At 39.4% G+C, this 17,529-nt stretch overlaps 2 protein-coding genes across 4 annotated transcripts in view; one reads left to right on the forward strand and one right to left on the reverse strand.

Annotated features, from left to right (window-relative positions):
- Nucleotides 1-10,708, reverse strand: part of adgrd1 (adhesion G protein-coupled receptor D1) — a 36,760-nt gene extending 26,052 nt beyond the window's left edge. For 2 of the 3 annotated variants that reach the window (XM_072433324.1, XM_072433323.1), the window contains exons 1-10: nucleotides 10,233-10,708; nucleotides 10,073-10,109; nucleotides 9,483-9,599; nucleotides 8,160-8,258; nucleotides 7,428-7,550; nucleotides 7,175-7,351; nucleotides 4,916-5,173; nucleotides 3,315-3,382; nucleotides 2,179-2,322; nucleotides 1,163-1,213 (exon numbers count right to left, since the gene is read on the reverse strand). In XM_072433324.1, coding sequence (XP_072289425.1) covers nucleotides 1,163-1,213; nucleotides 2,179-2,322; nucleotides 3,315-3,382; nucleotides 4,916-5,173; nucleotides 7,175-7,351; nucleotides 7,428-7,550; nucleotides 8,160-8,258; nucleotides 9,483-9,599; nucleotides 10,073-10,109; nucleotides 10,233-10,289 — 1,131 coding nt within the window. In that variant the 5' untranslated portion in view covers nucleotides 10,290-10,708. The remainder of the gene's footprint in view (nucleotides 1-1,162; nucleotides 1,214-2,178; nucleotides 2,323-3,314; nucleotides 3,383-4,915; nucleotides 5,174-7,174; nucleotides 7,352-7,427; nucleotides 7,551-8,159; nucleotides 8,259-9,482; nucleotides 9,600-10,072; nucleotides 10,110-10,232) is intronic. The other variant, XM_072433325.1, reaches the window with a different exon arrangement.
- Nucleotides 10,709-11,973: 1,265 nt separating this feature from the next.
- Nucleotides 11,974-16,725, forward strand: stx2b (syntaxin 2b). The gene is made up of 10 exons (XM_072432859.1): nucleotides 11,974-12,043; nucleotides 12,145-12,216; nucleotides 12,283-12,382; nucleotides 13,064-13,138; nucleotides 13,225-13,298; nucleotides 13,418-13,526; nucleotides 16,053-16,126; nucleotides 16,214-16,351; nucleotides 16,423-16,533; nucleotides 16,630-16,725. The coding sequence occupies exons 1-10, from the start codon at nucleotides 12,014-12,016 to the stop codon at nucleotides 16,723-16,725; spliced, it is 879 nt and encodes a 292-aa protein (XP_072288960.1). The 5' UTR covers nucleotides 11,974-12,013.
- Nucleotides 16,726-17,529: the final 804 nt, after the last annotated feature.

Below are 17,529 nucleotides of genomic sequence, written 5' to 3' on the forward strand. Positions count from 1 at the left end.
CGCAACTTATCGACTGTTGAAATAACTGTTACATAACTAATAACTACGGTAATTTAGTGATTGATTCATCATTAGCCGGTTTATAGAAAGACCCCAAAACCTGCGATGAGCTGAAAAAGAGGTTTAATGACTCACAGCAATGAGCAGCAATTACCGTATTTTCCAGACTTAACTCAGACCTTTTTTGATAGTTTTGGCCGGGGTGCGACTTATCCTTACATTTATACTTATATACTTATACTCCGGAGCGACTTATATGTGATATTATTTGTTACTTTCACACCTGCAACCGCATTTCATACTCCAGTGCGACTTATGTATGTTTTTTTCTTCTCTAATATGCATTTTTTGGCTGGTGCGACTTATTCCCCGCTGCGACTTATAGTCTGGAAAATACGGTACATGAAAGTGTGTAGATTTAGTGCAAATATAATTTGTCAGGACATCGTCGAGCGTCATCACTTTATCTGGGACTAATTTAGCAATCTAACCAACTAATCAATTAAGCGGAAGAATAATCGCTAAGCTAAGTGATTAGCAAAACACCGGTAATGGTTAGCAATGAAATCTACAAACACATTCACACACAAAGGGCCGGAGGCAAGAACACAACTGCGCTCGTTTTTGCCGAATGCCAAAAGAGCAAATTGTCGTTTTATGCTGGGGGTAAAATGAATGCAAAAATAAAAAGGCTGAATCCGTGTGTTGTTTTTCCATAAATGATGATTCACAATTGCAATGGCCAAGTTTGTGACAGAGCATCGCATTGAAAGTGAGCTGGATGCTGAGGTCTAGTACTACAACACCACAGCGGCCAACAGAGCTCTTCATGTGTGAGTGTTTCTCGAGCAAAACCGACTTACCACTTAGTCAATCAAAGTGATACGCAAAACAAAGATACATTGTGTGTTTTAACCGTCTGAACTGGACGTCCTGTTTAGTGAAACGATAACAGTCGATTAAAAGTGACACCGGAGGAGCTGGGGGCTTTGCTTTGCCCTAAACTATTAGCTTTCACTTTTGCACATCTGTTTCTGTTTGATCCTAAAATAAAAACCATGCCAGATCTGAAGAAGGGAATAAAGTAGGAAATCCCACCTAAGACACAGAGTCAAAAAAAATGCACGATTTAAACGTTGCATGACATATTGAACTTGTTTACCTCTGGCAGCCCGGGAGAGGACAGCACTTCTTCAACACTTTTGAGAAACGCCTGGAAGAGGAAATACATATCATGTCAGCGCTATATGACACACACTGAACGGACAAACAATCCGTGTCTATTGCTCTGGGAGGGAAACGAGAAAACCACAGTATAATCTATCCACTTTTATGCAACGAGAACATCCAGGATCTGTATTTGGTGGAATAAAGCTAATCTATAATCATGGTTTTATTTCGAGTAAATGAATCCCTCTCAGTTCAGTTTGATGGGCTCTTGGCTATGATACAGAATAATACATTTCAATATACAAGCCAGGCTTTAAAGGAGACATATTGTGCTTTTTAGCAGGAATGAAATATAAGTTGATCATCATTTTACATTTTGTTCATGGTTAACATCGACATTGATCTCAAACGGCTTGATAACAGAATCATTGACTTCCTGACTGATAAACTGATAAGCCTTCATAGTTACAGACATAACTCTTCATAGTTACAGACATCCAAGGGAACGCCCACTAACAGACCTCTGTGGAGGAATCCATTCATTTAAATGCAGAACAGCAGCTTCATCACTCACTGTTTAACAAGTACAAGAGCAAACGCCAAGTTCAAGACTTATATTGTGCCAAATACAGACACAAAGACACAGAGAAGAATTAAGTGGTAAATCATAGACATATGAATAATGTCTATGAATGTGTTTGGGCTGTAGATGTATTTCAACATCTACAGAGGTAACACCGGGTCAACAGCCTCCATCAAGACTCGGACATATTAGAAGAGGGAAAAAGTTGAGTTTCCTATTGAATCCCCCCCAGACCACGCACTGTCATCTGTATCATTTACTTATATATCACTTAGAGTCACTCAATTGTGGGTACAACTTAGGGTAATACTGTTATAATCTGGTTAAAAGCAGAACATGTCTCCTTTAAGAAACATTTCAGTGCTGTCTTATGATTACGATTATGATTATGATTATGATTATGAATGGTTTTCTTGCTTTGATACCTGCGTGAGGTTGTTGGCAGTGTTGTGAGAAATGGTTCGATTGGGCAATTCCTGCAGGAAGCCGAGCACAGGCATGGCGTCCCGCTCCGTTTGGCTTTGGACATCTTTGCCTCTGACCCCAGGAGGACTCACTTCATCGGCTCTCTGCGGGACAACGACATGTACAGGAAGTTCAGACTGACTAAGTTCGGAAATACTTGTTGGACAGATGATTTAGTGTGGAGTTTTCTAAAGGGAGCTGTTTGCGTGGTGCTAAACAGCTGTCTTCACTTTCCCTGTCTCTCTGTCTCTGCTCTTGAATTCAGGATAGAGCAGAAATATTCACACGTGTTCTCAATGCCCTTCGAAACGGACGTCAATGACAAATGCGGTGTTTCCCATGTTTCTTTTCTTTTTTAAATCTGTATCTGTTCTTAATTTTGCCTTCTAGAGTCAACACAGGAAATGATCTGTCTCCAAGCATCCTAAATTTAAATAAGAATGTAGAATGACTATGGTACGCTTCATGTGGAGGTGGAAGAAGTACTCCATTTTGTTACTGAAGTCAAAGTACAGCTACAAGAGCAAAGAAATACTCAACTAAAAGTAAGACATGAAAAAATCTACTGATGTAAAGGTGTAAAAAGTATCTGTTTAAAAAAGTATTTAAAATGTGATCAAATGTGTTGAAGAGTTAAAGCTGATTTTTGTTCAACATTGAATTGGTCTTTTAATTTTTTAAACTGTTTTCATTTGGATTGTTTTATTTGCTCAAAGTTGGGCGTTAAACTCAAATGATGGAAGTGTTAATCAGAATCAGATCTTTTTAATTTATTGACAGTCACCGAACAAAAATGTACAAACTAGAAACATGTTTCAACGAACATGAAACAACAACAATAACAGCAGAAATAAGCGTAGTTTATAATAACTACGCGTAAAAATAATAGTTTACAAAATCAAATAAAAATAGTCTCTACTAGATGTTTTGAATGAATATAATTTACAGTTCTGACAGCCAGCCTTTCACTTAATACAGTTCTTTTACTTTTATACTTGTTACTTTCCACCTCTGCCTTCATGTAGCCAAACAAATGAATTTCAGATGAATGCAGTTTATGTAAATAAATAAGTAAATTAATTCTAGGCAGACTTACCGTTGTTGGCGACGTTGAGGCAACTTCCTTAGCGACGCTTGGTGTTGTGGGAGGAAATGTGTCTTGACCTAAAAAAGCAACACGTGGTAATAAATACTATTACAAATGCCGTTAATGTTGCTATAAAAAGCCTTTGAGGGGCAGTCATTATTAGCAGAACAGACGCCGACTGTAGCTGCGATCTATCTGCAGCGGTTTACAAGTCTGGATCGATCCCAGTGGCGTACAGGAGATGGATTACAACCACAAAAACGAAGACAGGCCACAACTCAATACAGTGTCACTCGCTCCTGTGCGAAGTTAAAAATACACTTTTATGCCTTTGCTACTATTTAGTGAAAGCAGGTCACGTTAAAATGGCCTTATATGGACGCATGTCGGTCGGAAGATCCAGTCCCGCTCCTCTTTGGTTCATTGTGAAGCTTTTTATGCGCGCTCTGTGGAGGTAAAAATATTTTTCTGTAACCATAACAGTGGGGAGTATTTGCGTCTGGTAATGGCTGGTGGATGTATTGCTTTCGGGTTACGACTTTGGGGGAGATTCAGGTCGGTGTGAGCCTTCAGTTGTTTATACTCTGGGCATTTGACACATGTGGATAGAAGCGTGTGCAAAAGGCTCTTAATAAAAGCTGCTTTGCATCAGAGGTGCCAGGGCCGATTTTAGAGTTCAAATAACTAAATAACACTTAATCACAAAGTAACCAAGAAGCCTTTCCAGATTTAAGAGTCACGAACCACAAAAATAAACAGCCCCAAGAATATGGCGACGACTAGAGACGGACTAATTTAATGTACCTTTGGCAATTTCATTAATCAGCCTCAGAAACTGGACGCTGGCAGCAGTAGAAACGATTGTTTTTTACTTAAATGGAAAGCTTGACTTGATAATTACATCTACAAAGAAGGTTGTGTTCTTGGTTGAGGCCAAAAGGAGGATACAACTTTGAATTTCGATAATCGTGAATGTTGTTTTGAGGCTAAATTCTAATATCGGGTTTATCGTTTATAGTTTAAACTGCTGCAAAAAGAGCTGATTAAAAAGAAAAAGGAAAATTGTAATGCTGTAAAATAAGAGTATAAGGTGACATTTCTGCACTTTTGTGATTCATTTGACTGACATTTCACATCTGTTTTAAAAGACATGTTTTATCACGTTTCCCCACACAATATCGTGGAAATAGTTTGATATATCTTGACACTCCAACAAAACACTATATTGTATTCGTACTTAGGAAACTTCCATATTGACACTCCATCTTTTGAAGCAATGCATGTGCAGTGTTTCATAATGATTTAAAAATGACTCAAAAGCAACAGACTTGAGGGATTGTCTGAGCATGTCAACTGAAATAGGATTCATGCGTTCCCTGCCACCCACACGCGTTTTCGGACATGCTTATAAGGCAGAACTATGCGAGTCCGAGCGGTAACGAGCAGCCGGGCCGTGACACTGCTGCTCCAAAGGTCACGCAGGGAGATACTATTAGTATTATTCAATTCAATAGCTCCATCATCTACAAGCAGGAAAGCGCGGAAATGGCTTTTTAACCCTGTTTCTTTGCGTTATGAGATTTCACACAGGAAATGCGGCGGCGCTTCACCTGTGGCTGCGTTGTAGTAGAGCAGGATCTCGCCGGGGGAAAGGGCCCGCTCCCAGATAATGAACTCGTCAAAGGCGCCGGTGACGTAGTGGCCGTGCGGTTTGCCGTTGTCGGTGCCGATGACCAGGTCGGGATAGGGGTCGCCGTAGTTCTCGGACACTCTGCCCGCCTCGTCCCGGGCGTTCAGAGTCCCGTTTATGTACACATCCAGGCCTTTTGCTTTCGTCCAGGTGAAAAGAATATGAGTCCAAAAGGGCCCTGAAAAGGTCACAGGTCAAGAGTAGACAATATACAACGAAATGTACATAATATTGTGGTTGTTGTTCGGAAGAAAAGCTAAATCTAGTATATTGTTTATAGTGAAAAATGGTACAAATAGAGCTGAGTAAAAAGGAAAGTTATGTAAAAGAGTGATATTTATGCACTTTTGTGATTCATTTGACAGACATTTCACATTTGTCTGACAATTAAACCTTAACTAATACATTTAAAGACAAGTTTAACGTGTTTCTGTTGGATTGACATAATATTGTCTGACTGTCGTTGTCGGGAAACTCTTAATGGAACTGGCTATATTTAAGCCTTCGAATCATCAAGCCACAAAGGTTTTTCTATGACATTGCAGATGGATGCAAATTGTTACGCTTATATTGTTGCATATTGTCTGCCCTACGATCCAGCAAATATCAGTTTGAGATGGTTTGTGGGCCCGTGACATTGACCAGGTAGTCACAGAGAAGAAAGTTCCTCTTCTGTCATTCTTTAAGGTAAAAAAAAAAAAAAGAAAATGAATGAGAATGAGAAAAAGACAATGCGACGATTGAACCACACTGTCACAATTTTGATTCTATCGCCATTCGTGTCTACAGTACTGTCCACTTATCTATTGCCTTTAAGTGATACATGAAATCATCTTCTGCTTCTTCTCTGTGATTGGTTGAATAGCGCTGCCACTCAATCAGAGCATGACAAAAGTTGACCAACAGGAGGCGTGAGCGAGGCGAAAGTGTCACGATAAATCGATTTCGCCAAAATAGCAAAATCGTCACAGGGATGAGCTCACGATTCAGTTTTTAGCACCGAATTGCCCAGCCCTGTCCGCCGCCATGCACCTACGGTTTAATTGATCGCAATCGAATCAACGCAATGACGCAATGATCAAATCGCAAAGGTTTTATGAAGGTCCACAATTTCCTCCGCAAACAAACAAAATATCCTGTCGTCTTCTGCATTAAAAAAAAACTGTACAAACATGTCTGAAAGTGCTTAAAATGTGAACTTTGAACAAAATTCTACCATCAAATCGCAATCGCAACACCAAAGGCCGAGCACAATGTCGTCTGTGTTAAGAGGAGTAAGGACAGGCAGACTTTTGAGGTAACATCTTGAACTGTGGCGTGTCACAATCACATATGAAAACCAGATGATTTCGTGGAACCGGGCGCTGGCTTTAAGGCAGCAGGCTATGACACAATGACAACGACCCTAACTCAGCGCTGCACAAACACTGATTACACACGATATTTGAGAAGGAAGCTCCCAACAGTTTAGCTCAGAGCCTCGTTTGTTGGAGGCAATTCTGTCAAGACATGCGATCGCAAGAGGAAACGAGAGCGGTGTTTTAGTTTGATCCTACACTCCTTCACAGTTGACATTTCTGTTAAGTGTATTTTGTGAATCCTTGCCCCTTCTTGTACGCGGCAGTTTTTTTTTTACCATATAAAGGGCTATGTTACATTACAAATAATCATTATGCTGGAGAGAGGACCAGTGGTGGAAAGAGTACTACAAAATTGTACTGTAATAAAAGGTACACTTGAAAAATAAGTGTACTTGTTACTAGTTACCTTTTAATGCAATTTTACAAGCAATTTCAACAATATTTCATAGAGAATTGAAACATGGAATAGTTTAAACTGAATCTAGTTGTTAAAACCACAGTTCACATGTTCTCTGAGAAGTGGCCAATCAGAGCTGGTGATGCAGAGTTGTTTTGTAAAGAAGCAGAAACAGCAGTGAGACAGACCTGCACAGGGACAAATAACTGCAACTAATTTACTAAGTACATTACCAGTACAAGTACATGTTAAAAAAGCGACACAAGAAAGTACAATTAGTCAAAATATTTACTCAATTACAGTATATAAGTATTTGTAATTCGTTACATTCGTGAGAGAACATAGAAACAGGGCATAGTCCACACAGAAACCAGTTCCTCACCCTGTAACTGTAAGAAAAGCAGAAAAACATGGCTCTTACCTGGCACCTTGATGTCAGTCTTCCACCTGTGATTGTTCCCTCTGGTATAAAACTCCACGTATCCTCCATAAGGATTGGTGTAGACGGAGAAACCGTTGGAGACCACTTTCCCTCCGGACGCAATTGCAAACCGGGACTGAGACTCATGGTTTTTCCAGAAAAAAGAGAAAGTAATCCCTGCACACAATTATAAAATACAGTAACCAGGGATTTCAATCATGACATAAAGACTCTTTCGTGTGTCAGGACTGACCCTCTGGGCCACACAGCATCGGGTCACTGATGCAGCTGTTCTGGAAGGTTCCAAAGTGGAGAAAAGTACCACCGTTATCGCCGTTCAAAAAAATGCCTTTGTTTACCATTCCTTCAACAATGTCTGCAACAAAAAAATAATATTACATAGAATACAAAGCATTTTTTCTGTTTCTACCTCTGTCACTCTCATAAATTCAAGCAGATCAGATATTTTATGTTAGCCCAGCACCTTTTAATTAATGATTAATTGATGGCACCATAAGAACCTTGAATGTAAAACTTTACTTTTTTTAGTGTATACAATTTAGAGCTGTTGGCTTTTACTAATTATTTTGGAGATTTGAAATGATTTATATTCACAATAGCAGAAAGGAAATAACATTTAGTGAGTTATCTTGACGTGTGGGTGCAAACTGTGAATTTAATCCACCTTTCTACCAATAAATACATTCGCTTCTGGACCTTTTCTGTTTAAATATTTGTAATCGTGTGGTTTCCTTGGTCTTGTCACTGCACTTTGGGTACATATGGTACTTTTGGTTGACTAAACGATGCACAGAGCCCGTCTTTGGTGTTTTAGACCACTACAGCCCTTATACGGTTCCTGTTGCTCCCAAAGGAGACTGACAGGTGTACGCTATCAAGTCGCACGCCACAGACAAAGAAAGACAAGAGGGCGACGATGACAATGGAGCCAGTGGTGAATGATGCAACAGTGATGGATGCTCACCTACAGTCGCAGAAATGTTAGTGTAGGCAGAGTCATTGGTGTACACATAGGAAGAGTTATGGGAGGAGGGGAGCACAGTGTGGTTGTGGATTCTGAGAGCTGGACAACACAGAAACGTAACAGTGACTCAAACCTGGACTGACACAAGGCACAAAGAAAAGTGAAAAGAGGACAAAAAGGGGGGACATGGTGCGCAGGTATGAGAAGAACTGATGCTCGGAGCGAACGGCGTCAGTGTGCGCGGAGGACACATGCATCCAACTCGAGTCATACCCGATCCCTCCAAAACAAACAACAATTGCATGGGGTCAGGGCAGGTAATGCAGACGTGTAACAGACAGACAGTGATATTTGAGGGTTTAATCAATTGATTTTTTTGTATATATGAACTGGAATAGTGCGATTTTTGTAGATACAGTGGGCAGAGCTCTTATTTATCCAGGCACAAATGTACAGTATGACGCACGCAATGCACATGTCAACAGTAGTGATGAGCAAATCGATACCAACTATTGATATACAGATACTGACAGAGGTTTAAAAAAGTATTGATACTCAAGCGAATATATCGATACTTAAAATGTCTCCCAGAAATTCAGTTTTCTTTAATAGATTTTGTTTATATTTACTATTCATGTCAGTTCAAGCTGAGATTGAAAGAAAATAATGATGAATAACGTAAAAAAAAAAAGCATAATTGAGGAGTTTCAATGCATTTTAGTACAAAACTCATTGGTATCGGTATCAGTATTGGATAAAAAAATCAGTGGTATTGCCCATCACTCGTCAACAGCAATACTAAATGTTGTTTTTAGCCATTTTCTCCAAAGTACTGCGTAAGTATTTCAGCAGTCCATTTAAATTTAAAAGTCGCCACTATAGTAAATATAGACACAGACAATGATCGATCTAATATCTATCTAAATGTGATGACATGTATACAATCCAATCTTTTATACATTTATATCCAGTGTTTTCTGGGGTTTGCTGGGGTCTCATTTATAAAGCGTGCGTACGTACAAAAATTTTACGTACGGCACATTCCACGTTACGTTTGTGATCCATAAAACGACAACTTTACTATAGAAATTAGTCGTCTGGTCCAAACATTCAGAACTTTGCATATCAGGGCTTTCACAGACGAGGAAGAAGAAGTTTGTGATTTATCCAGACATACACTTTTATTAAGAATTCCATATAAAGTTTCATAAATGAGACCCCTGGTGATTACTTTCTACTTTGGAATCAGATTTAAATGGCCTGTTTGCCCTTGACTGTCTGAAAGTACACATTCATACACAGTAAGAGGACGTGAGGACGTACTTATGTTGCTGCCGTTAACATAACCTGTTCTCTTCCCGATCTGGTCCCACAGCTCGTGGATTCCACTCACATCATCCAGGGGCCAGTAATGTGAAGCACTGCGCAACACCTGCAAGCCTTCAGGGGAGACACTTTTATCATCATTAAGATCCCGATTCAACGGCTGATGTCCTAAGCACTATGGGGACTAACAGGTTTAAATATTCATAGCGATAATAAAATAAGTTATGGGGTTTAAATGTTGTATGAAGAGTCAAAAACACATAAGTGCCATTAAAAGCCATCGTTGTCTTTGTATAGCAGTGATTTCAAAAGCCAAATGTATTTCACTGCAATCTAAATATGATTCCATTTTGATCAACTTTATTTACTTTGATAATTATCTCTAACAAAAAGAAAAAGACTTTTTAACATTTTTTCCAAAACTGAGATATTTGCTTTTTGTAGTTGGACTTTTCATATGTAAAGCATCTTTGAGTTAGCAGAAAAGTGCTTATATACGTAAATATAAAATGTGTAAAATAATACGTTTTAAGCCTACACATCGAACATACAAACGTGAAATATGTGACTGACAAGCACTGAGATACCTGGATTCTGCCTCCATTGCACAACTTGAGCATTGACCTGTTGAGGAAAACAAGTCAATAGTTTCTTTAAGTCTTCTTTGATTTTTACTACAAGTAAAAGGCTCGGAGCATCCATTTTAGACAGTGTAAATACAATGTTTACCAGAATGCATGCGCTTACCTTTATACAACATGAGAGAAAAGCAGTGAAAATGTGAAGTTTCAAATGAAGCTCCATAGCGTTTGGAATGACAGTTAACAGTTGACTATATGTAGATAAATCCAAGAGGATAAATGCATTATTCCAAAAGTTAAATTGAGGCTTAGTCCATGTGTCCAGTCAATAAAAACAGTTCACACAAAACAGGGGGAAAAGCACTCAGAAAAGTCTCAAAAGCATCAAGCACTAAAGACCTCTGACATGATGAAGAAGTAAAAAACCCAAAAGAATCCAAAGAAAAACTTGACTTGACTTGAATGAGTTTGAAACGCAGTCCATGCAAGGCTTTGAGGGGGAGGCGAGCTCTCCAAGTTGTGGCTCTGAACGTGGGAATACCAAGCTGTGATGTCACTTTTTCTGTATCTTCTGAGGAGGGGCGTCAGGCTGTGCGTAAATGGCATTATCCGTGCGCACTGGGAGACTGCGCGGGGTCTGAATCAGGAGTTACTGTGTGCGATCCAGCCATGTTTCAAATTAGAGAAAAGAACACACAGCATCGGGGGAAAATGGAGACTGAACGACATGAATGAAGAACTGTAAAGCAGATGAACATTGAGCACGATCCATGTCTCTGTCTCGCGTGATTATAAACTTACTTCAGTGGACACGAAACAAAGTAGACAAATACAAAGTATTTAGCACGTTATCAAGCATCTGCGTTTTCCCTCGGTTTCTCTTGCTGGTGTAAAAGTGTGTAGAGAGCGTGTTGTGGTCGTGCGTGATTCTTGCAGGTGATGAGAGCCTGACCAGCCGCATAAAGTTTACTCAATACTTTTTTGAGTGAACAGCGTCCCTGTGTGGCAGCATCTGTTCATAGGCCTAAAGATCATGCATTAACTTCACTATTGGGACTATTTGCGTAATACAAATAAATTATAAATCATTAAATAAATAATTATTTATACAGAGTAGGATATGTGCAAGTTTAGCCTAAAAGGAGGTGGATAAAGTAGTAATGTTTACACATTTAGATATAGATCATGTGTAGTTTACTTACAAAAGTATGCAGTTTTTCATCATGCAATGTTTTCATTCTGAATACCTAACCTTAACCCTTACAAATAAGGCAGTTTGAATAAATAGTGCCAAAATTACACACGTGTAAATCTGAAACTGTACAGTCAGGATTACATTTCAGGCTGCATTCTGACAAATAAATTACAAAAAAGGTTTTTTGTTTCCCCCCCCAAATCACGCTTTGAATTGGATATCAACAAATCCTTCAGTGCAATTCGTCAAAATCTTGTTAAATACAAGATTGGAAAGTTTGTTGTGTCACATGGGCCTAAATCAATGGATGTGGATTAAATTACATTGAACAAATAAATGTTGTTGTTTCCAGGTGACAGAATGTGCTAACTGGCCATACTGCCCTATACATAATTCCAGCCATTATTTTCCAGAACATTCGTGAAGCATTATTATTACATTATTTGCCTTGAGAGAGTGTTTTTTCCCATGGGTGAAGCGGGTGAAGAGGAGAAAGAGAGAGAGAGAAGAGGCGTATCCCGGTAACTCATTACGCGTCTCCTCTTTCCCGTCTGTACTGCGCTTTCATTAACCCCGCACCAACATCAACACTAACACCGGATTCCCTTTGCGTTTTACTGCGTCATTTTTAAAAGTCCAAACTTGTTTGACCGGTGCGTCCTCTGACAGCTCCACGGCCATGGCGCACCGCGTTCGGAGACCTGCACCGTGACCGGACTGTCCCACCGGAGCCAGCCGAGACCAGAGACGTGATGAAGGATCGCCTCGCTGAATTGGCCGCCGTGAGTGATCCGTTTTAACTTTATTTATTTTTTAAACGTGTTTATTGTTGTGTCCAGACAATGATGTAAAAGTGGCTGAATTGCAGTTTTCCCCCGAGCAGAGCCGGACGCGCGCGGACGACGATGTTGTCCCGTCGGAGAGAGATGGCTTCATGGAGAGCTTTTTCAGAAGGGTAAATTATTTAGATATTATATAAATTTAAATGTGCAAATAGAGCAATACATGTGCACTTCATCAGGTGGAGGAAGTCAGGGGGCTTATTGATAAAATCGCCCATCAAGTGGACGAGGTGAGGAAGATTCACAGCACGATCCTGTCAGAGCCCAATCCCGACAACTGTGAGTTTATCCTCAGTGTTTTTATTATTTTACTTTGTTTGAAATTTTAAAAAAAAATGGCATGGTGCTTTCTGTGTGTAGTGTTCAGTCTCTGTGAACATCTGCGTGCGCATTTGACAATAGTTGTATTTGTTTAGAGAAGCATTCATTCAGTGGCACCGGTTTGAGCTTCTCGTTTTACGCAACATTTTGAGGACTATTTCCCCCATTCAGAACAATATTGATATGGCAAATGTTTCAACAATCTGCAACCCCTGGATTAAATGTAGTTGTATTTTGACAATCTTAATCACCATCTGAACGGTACAGATAGTAAAAACTCATACGAAAATACTTTTTTTTATAACTAAGCCAGTCAAAATGTCAAAACAATTGTAAATAATTCCTGATTTTCATAATGAAAATACACTTTTTTCTAAAACATTCTCCATCTAGAAGCCTTCCGTCACCATATTTCAACCTCTAGTTTGTGGATGTATTTAAAAAGTCTAAATATCCAATAGAAATATAACTGCTTGACTAATAGACGGACTATTTCTAAAAAGGTGTTGCTAGATTACACGATGGACACTAAAATCAATATTTACGCTAGTCACATGGAGGTAATCATTGAGATAGAAGCTGAGTTTATATATATTTTGTCAGCAAACAGTAGCTAATGGGTTTTCTCTATATCCGCAGGGACAAAGGACAAGTTGGCCACACTGACCAACGACATTAAAGGCAATGCCAACGTCGTGCGAACAAAACTAAAAAGTGAGTTACAAATCAGAGAAAATGCTTATAATGTGATTGTTTCAGTTTTCCCAAGCACACATCTCCTTCTGCTCGTTTTCCTACAGCTATGGAGCAGAGTATGCCCAAAGATGATGCCGTGAACAGGTCCTCTGTCGATTTCAGGATCCAGAAGACACAGGTCAGACCCATTGTTATTTACAACCGTAAAATGGCCACCGCCGCTGCCGCTGATGTTGTTGTTGTTGACGTGAGCATTTGTTTTGACTGTACTTTTGGCCTGCTGTGGTTTACCCTCAGCACACAGTGTTGTCCAGAAAGTTTGTGGAAGTCATGACTCAGTACAACGAGACGCAAGTGTCCTTCAGGGAGCGAAGCAAAGGACGAATCCAGAGACAGCTGGAGATAAGTAAGTCATCCGAAATGGAAAGTAGTAATGTCAATTTTTTCCATCTATGGGGGGATACAATGAGGCAGAATCTTACTTTCTCGAATATATTTCCGTGCGGCGGAATCTAAAAACACTTATTCTGAGAAGTTGATTTGTAAATGTGTATAAAGGAAAGTCAGAAGCCAACACAAAAGCTCATTCAAAGGCACCTTCAAAATGTCTATGTCACATTATTACTTTCAGGAATGAAAAATAATCTTAAAAACTAAAACTGTGGCTAAAATTACATAACTTTTGTCAATTAAAACTGTGACTAAAAGTAGATGTTTTCGTCAATTAAAGTTTTAATATTTTTGTCAAATAATAAAAACTAAGGGGTGCACGGTGGCAAAGGCGGTTAGCAGCCCTTGCCTCCCATGAAGGAGAACATGGGTTCGATTCCCGGACCAGAACAACATCTGCATGTCCTCCCTGTGTTACCGTGGGTTCTCTCCAGCTTCCTCCCACCGTCCAAAGATTGATGACTCTAAATTGGTCCTAGCGAATGAATGTGAGAGTGAATGGCTGTAATGTCTATGTCTCTGTGTCGGCCCTGCGACGAGCCACTGTCCAGGGTGTGCGCCGCCTAAGGCCCAAAGTCACTGGGATAGGCTCCAGTCACCCGCGAGCCTAAAAGGGAACAACAAAAAGGAACCCTAAAAGGGAACAACAAAAAGGGAACCCTAAAAGGGAACAACAAGATGGATAATAAAAACTAAAAGTGTAGACTAGAACAACAAAAAGGGAACCCTAAAAGGGAACAACAAGATGGATAATAAAAACTAAAAGTGTAGACTAGAACAACAAAAAGGGAACCCTAAAAGGGAACAACAAGATGGATAATAAAAACTACAAGTGTAGACTAGATCCACTCTTCAGTCCCAGAGCCACAAACCAGAAACACACTGCACATCCAAGAAACGTTCACTAAAACTATCAATGATTTGGTTGACTAAATTAACATTTTTGGAGACTGAATCTTGACCAAAACGATAAAGATTTACTGACTATATCTAGGGGATAAACTAAAAATTATTTTAGTCAAAAAACCAAGACTAAAAAAAAAAAAAAGTTGACAAAATTAGCTGAAAGCTTTAGCATAGGTCTGAAACATATGAATCTTCAAAAAGAATGGGCAGACAAAGTGTAGACAGAATGGTATAGAAGACTTTTCCCTCAGTGGCAGCGTTAATGAGAAACCCAGCTCAGTGCAGTCGAAGAGCGGATACCAGAGACGCCCGGCACTGTTTGTGTTGCCACGGTGACAGTAATACTATTCACCTGCTTTTTACTCGTGCATTTGATACTCTAGTGGTATATGTCCACTATATTTACTCTTATTTACGTCAGGAGTCCCTTCATTGTTTAACATGTTGGTTCCTCCTGGAGCATTATTGTGAATCTGTCTCTTACAATAGTGTGTTTTTATGTGTTTGGCTCAGTGTCTCTAAGGAATAAACTAATTGCAGCACCTGCACACAGATCCGTCTCTCTGGGGAGGGCAGAGAGAGGAGCATGAGGCATCAGAACACTTTTGTTTATAGATTTTAAGCTGTCATTTTTCTTTGACTCAAGCTTTCCTTTATAGTCACGGATTTGAAAGCCAGCCACAAACTGAAAACAGCAAACAATTGTGGCCTGTAAATATGTCTCAGTGGCTCTTTGAAACTTTAAAAACCTGGCTGAATGACTATTGTTGATGTTTATACCACGGTCAGTGAGAGCTAATGCTAACTGCCATGTGTCAATTTTGTTTAACGCACAAGTAGTTCCGGCAACAGTTAAATCACTACTCTGTTTACCATAGCAATGGGTAAACAAATGCTCAACTGCTGTGAGGGACTAGCTTCATGTAAAACACAGAAATAACTCATATCTCGGACATTCCGCAGAGTGCGTTAAAACTGTGTAACACACGGCTGTGAGTTGTTAAATCCGCTTATACTCTGGTCCCACAATCTGCAAGAGCCAGTCGGTGGATATAAAAACCTTTTTGCCGTGCGTTTGCTGTCCGAGGGATCAGTTATCTCTGTGTTAGTTGAAGCTAGTCCCTTTTAACAGCAGCTCATTTGTTTACCCCGTGCTATGGTGATGGCCACACTGTAGTGATTTAGAATGTGATTGACTGCTGCCGGAACCACCTGTGCGGTTATTCAAAAATAACGCACTTCAGTACTTTTTTTAGGTAATAATGTGAACGTCGTTATCAAGATATGCAACATGTTTATAGCAAAAAATGCTGCAAAAAGAACAGATTGAAAAAATTAAAATAAAAAAAAGATTAGGTAAACTTGAAAATAAGGATATACGGTGACATTTCTGTACTTTTGTGGTTAATTTTGCAAGCATTTCACATTTGTCTGATAATTAAACCTCAACTAATACATTTAAAGACAAGTTTTAAGTTTTTTCTGTTGGATTGACTTAATATCATCTGAATAACCTTGTGTTTGCCCTGATAAAATTATACTACTACATACTTTCTTTTCATTTATTTAATTTTAGCCGGCCGAGTGACCACAAACGAAGAACTGGAGGACATGTTAGAAAGTGGAAATCCAGCTATCTTCACATCTGATGTAAGTTACAATATGCCTAATGTTATTTATAATAAGGTGCTTTGGCTTTGAAACACGTCAGGCAAAGATCTTATCCACTTTTCCCAGATTATCATGGATTCACAAATAACTCACGAGGCCTTAAACGAAATAGAATCCCGACATCAGGACATAATGCGATTGGAGATGAGCATCAGAGAGCTTCACACAATGTTTATGGACATGGCCATGCTGGTGGAGACTCAAGTAAGAGGCTTTTTGAGTACAATAAAACGTTTTAGAATTAGGGTTGTTGATCGGCGTTTACTCTCTCAAAGGGGGAGATGGTGAACAATATTGAGAACAATGTTACCAATGCGGAGGAGTATATTTGTCACGCAAAAGAGGAGACAAAGAAAGCAGTGAGATACCAGAAGAGGTCCAGGAGGGTGCGTCTACTTTCTCAAAGCCATATGCAATGTTCACAAAGAAATCAACCTTTACATCACTGAAATAATGTATGGTAATTTTGTTTGTTTTTACAGAAAATTATCATCCTTGCTTTTGTCCTCCTGATCCTGATTGCCATTGTTGCTCTAATCGTTGGTCTTTCTGTTGGACTGAACAAGCCCCCTCAATGAGAGATGAGGTATCAACTTCTGTCTAATAATAACATAACTAATCTGCCAAAACCGTCTCAACGTCTTCTCTCATTCATTTCTCTATAGATTTGTCTCTGCCTTGCCATACTGTATGTTCTTAAAGGTGCACTAGATGTTACTTTTCTGGGGCCAGCCGCCTGCTTGTCACCATGGAGATGTTATTGCTTGCCTGTAATGCTCCACAGTATAGATTTAAATGGATCCATCTTGCATTTGTTCATGTTGTGGAGTTGGATGTTCATGATCTCAGATGGCGGGCCGGGTACGTGAAACTTTATGGGCGATTCAGCGTTTTTGAAGGAAATATCCATAATAAATGCATTTTATTTGTTTGGTATTGACTCCACAAATGTGTCATATTAAACTCATGGCTTAAAGTCCTTCCAACTTCCTTTGGAAGGATGTAAAGCCATGAGTTTAAGCCTCACTTTCTGAGGCTGAAAATCGGTTTCACTTTTGTTTATTTGTGCTTACAGAGGAGACAGTGAGCTTTGTGCCAGTTTTTGTTTAATATCAACAAGCCTAGTAATAGCAGAGGAATTAACTATAAACCAGGACGAAAAAATCTAAAATCTGACAGTTAAAGGATGAATTCCAGCAAAATTTTAAACTATAGGAATTTAAGAATGTTGTGTCATGTGAACGCGCACTATTGTAGGACTTTGATCGACAATTCAACAACAGACCATGACATCTAAGCCAACACATGCATAGAATTGTATGAACCACTTAAACTTGGAATCCACTTTCCACTAATGCCATCTGACCTCACATAAAGCCCAT

Source organism: Eucyclogobius newberryi, unplaced genomic scaffold, assembly GCF_026437365.1.
Source record: "Eucyclogobius newberryi isolate DKJ021-1_F unplaced genomic scaffold, fEucNew1.0.hap1 SCAF_6, whole genome shotgun sequence".
Classification (NCBI taxonomy): domain Eukaryota; kingdom Metazoa; phylum Chordata; class Actinopteri; order Gobiiformes; family Gobiidae; genus Eucyclogobius; species Eucyclogobius newberryi.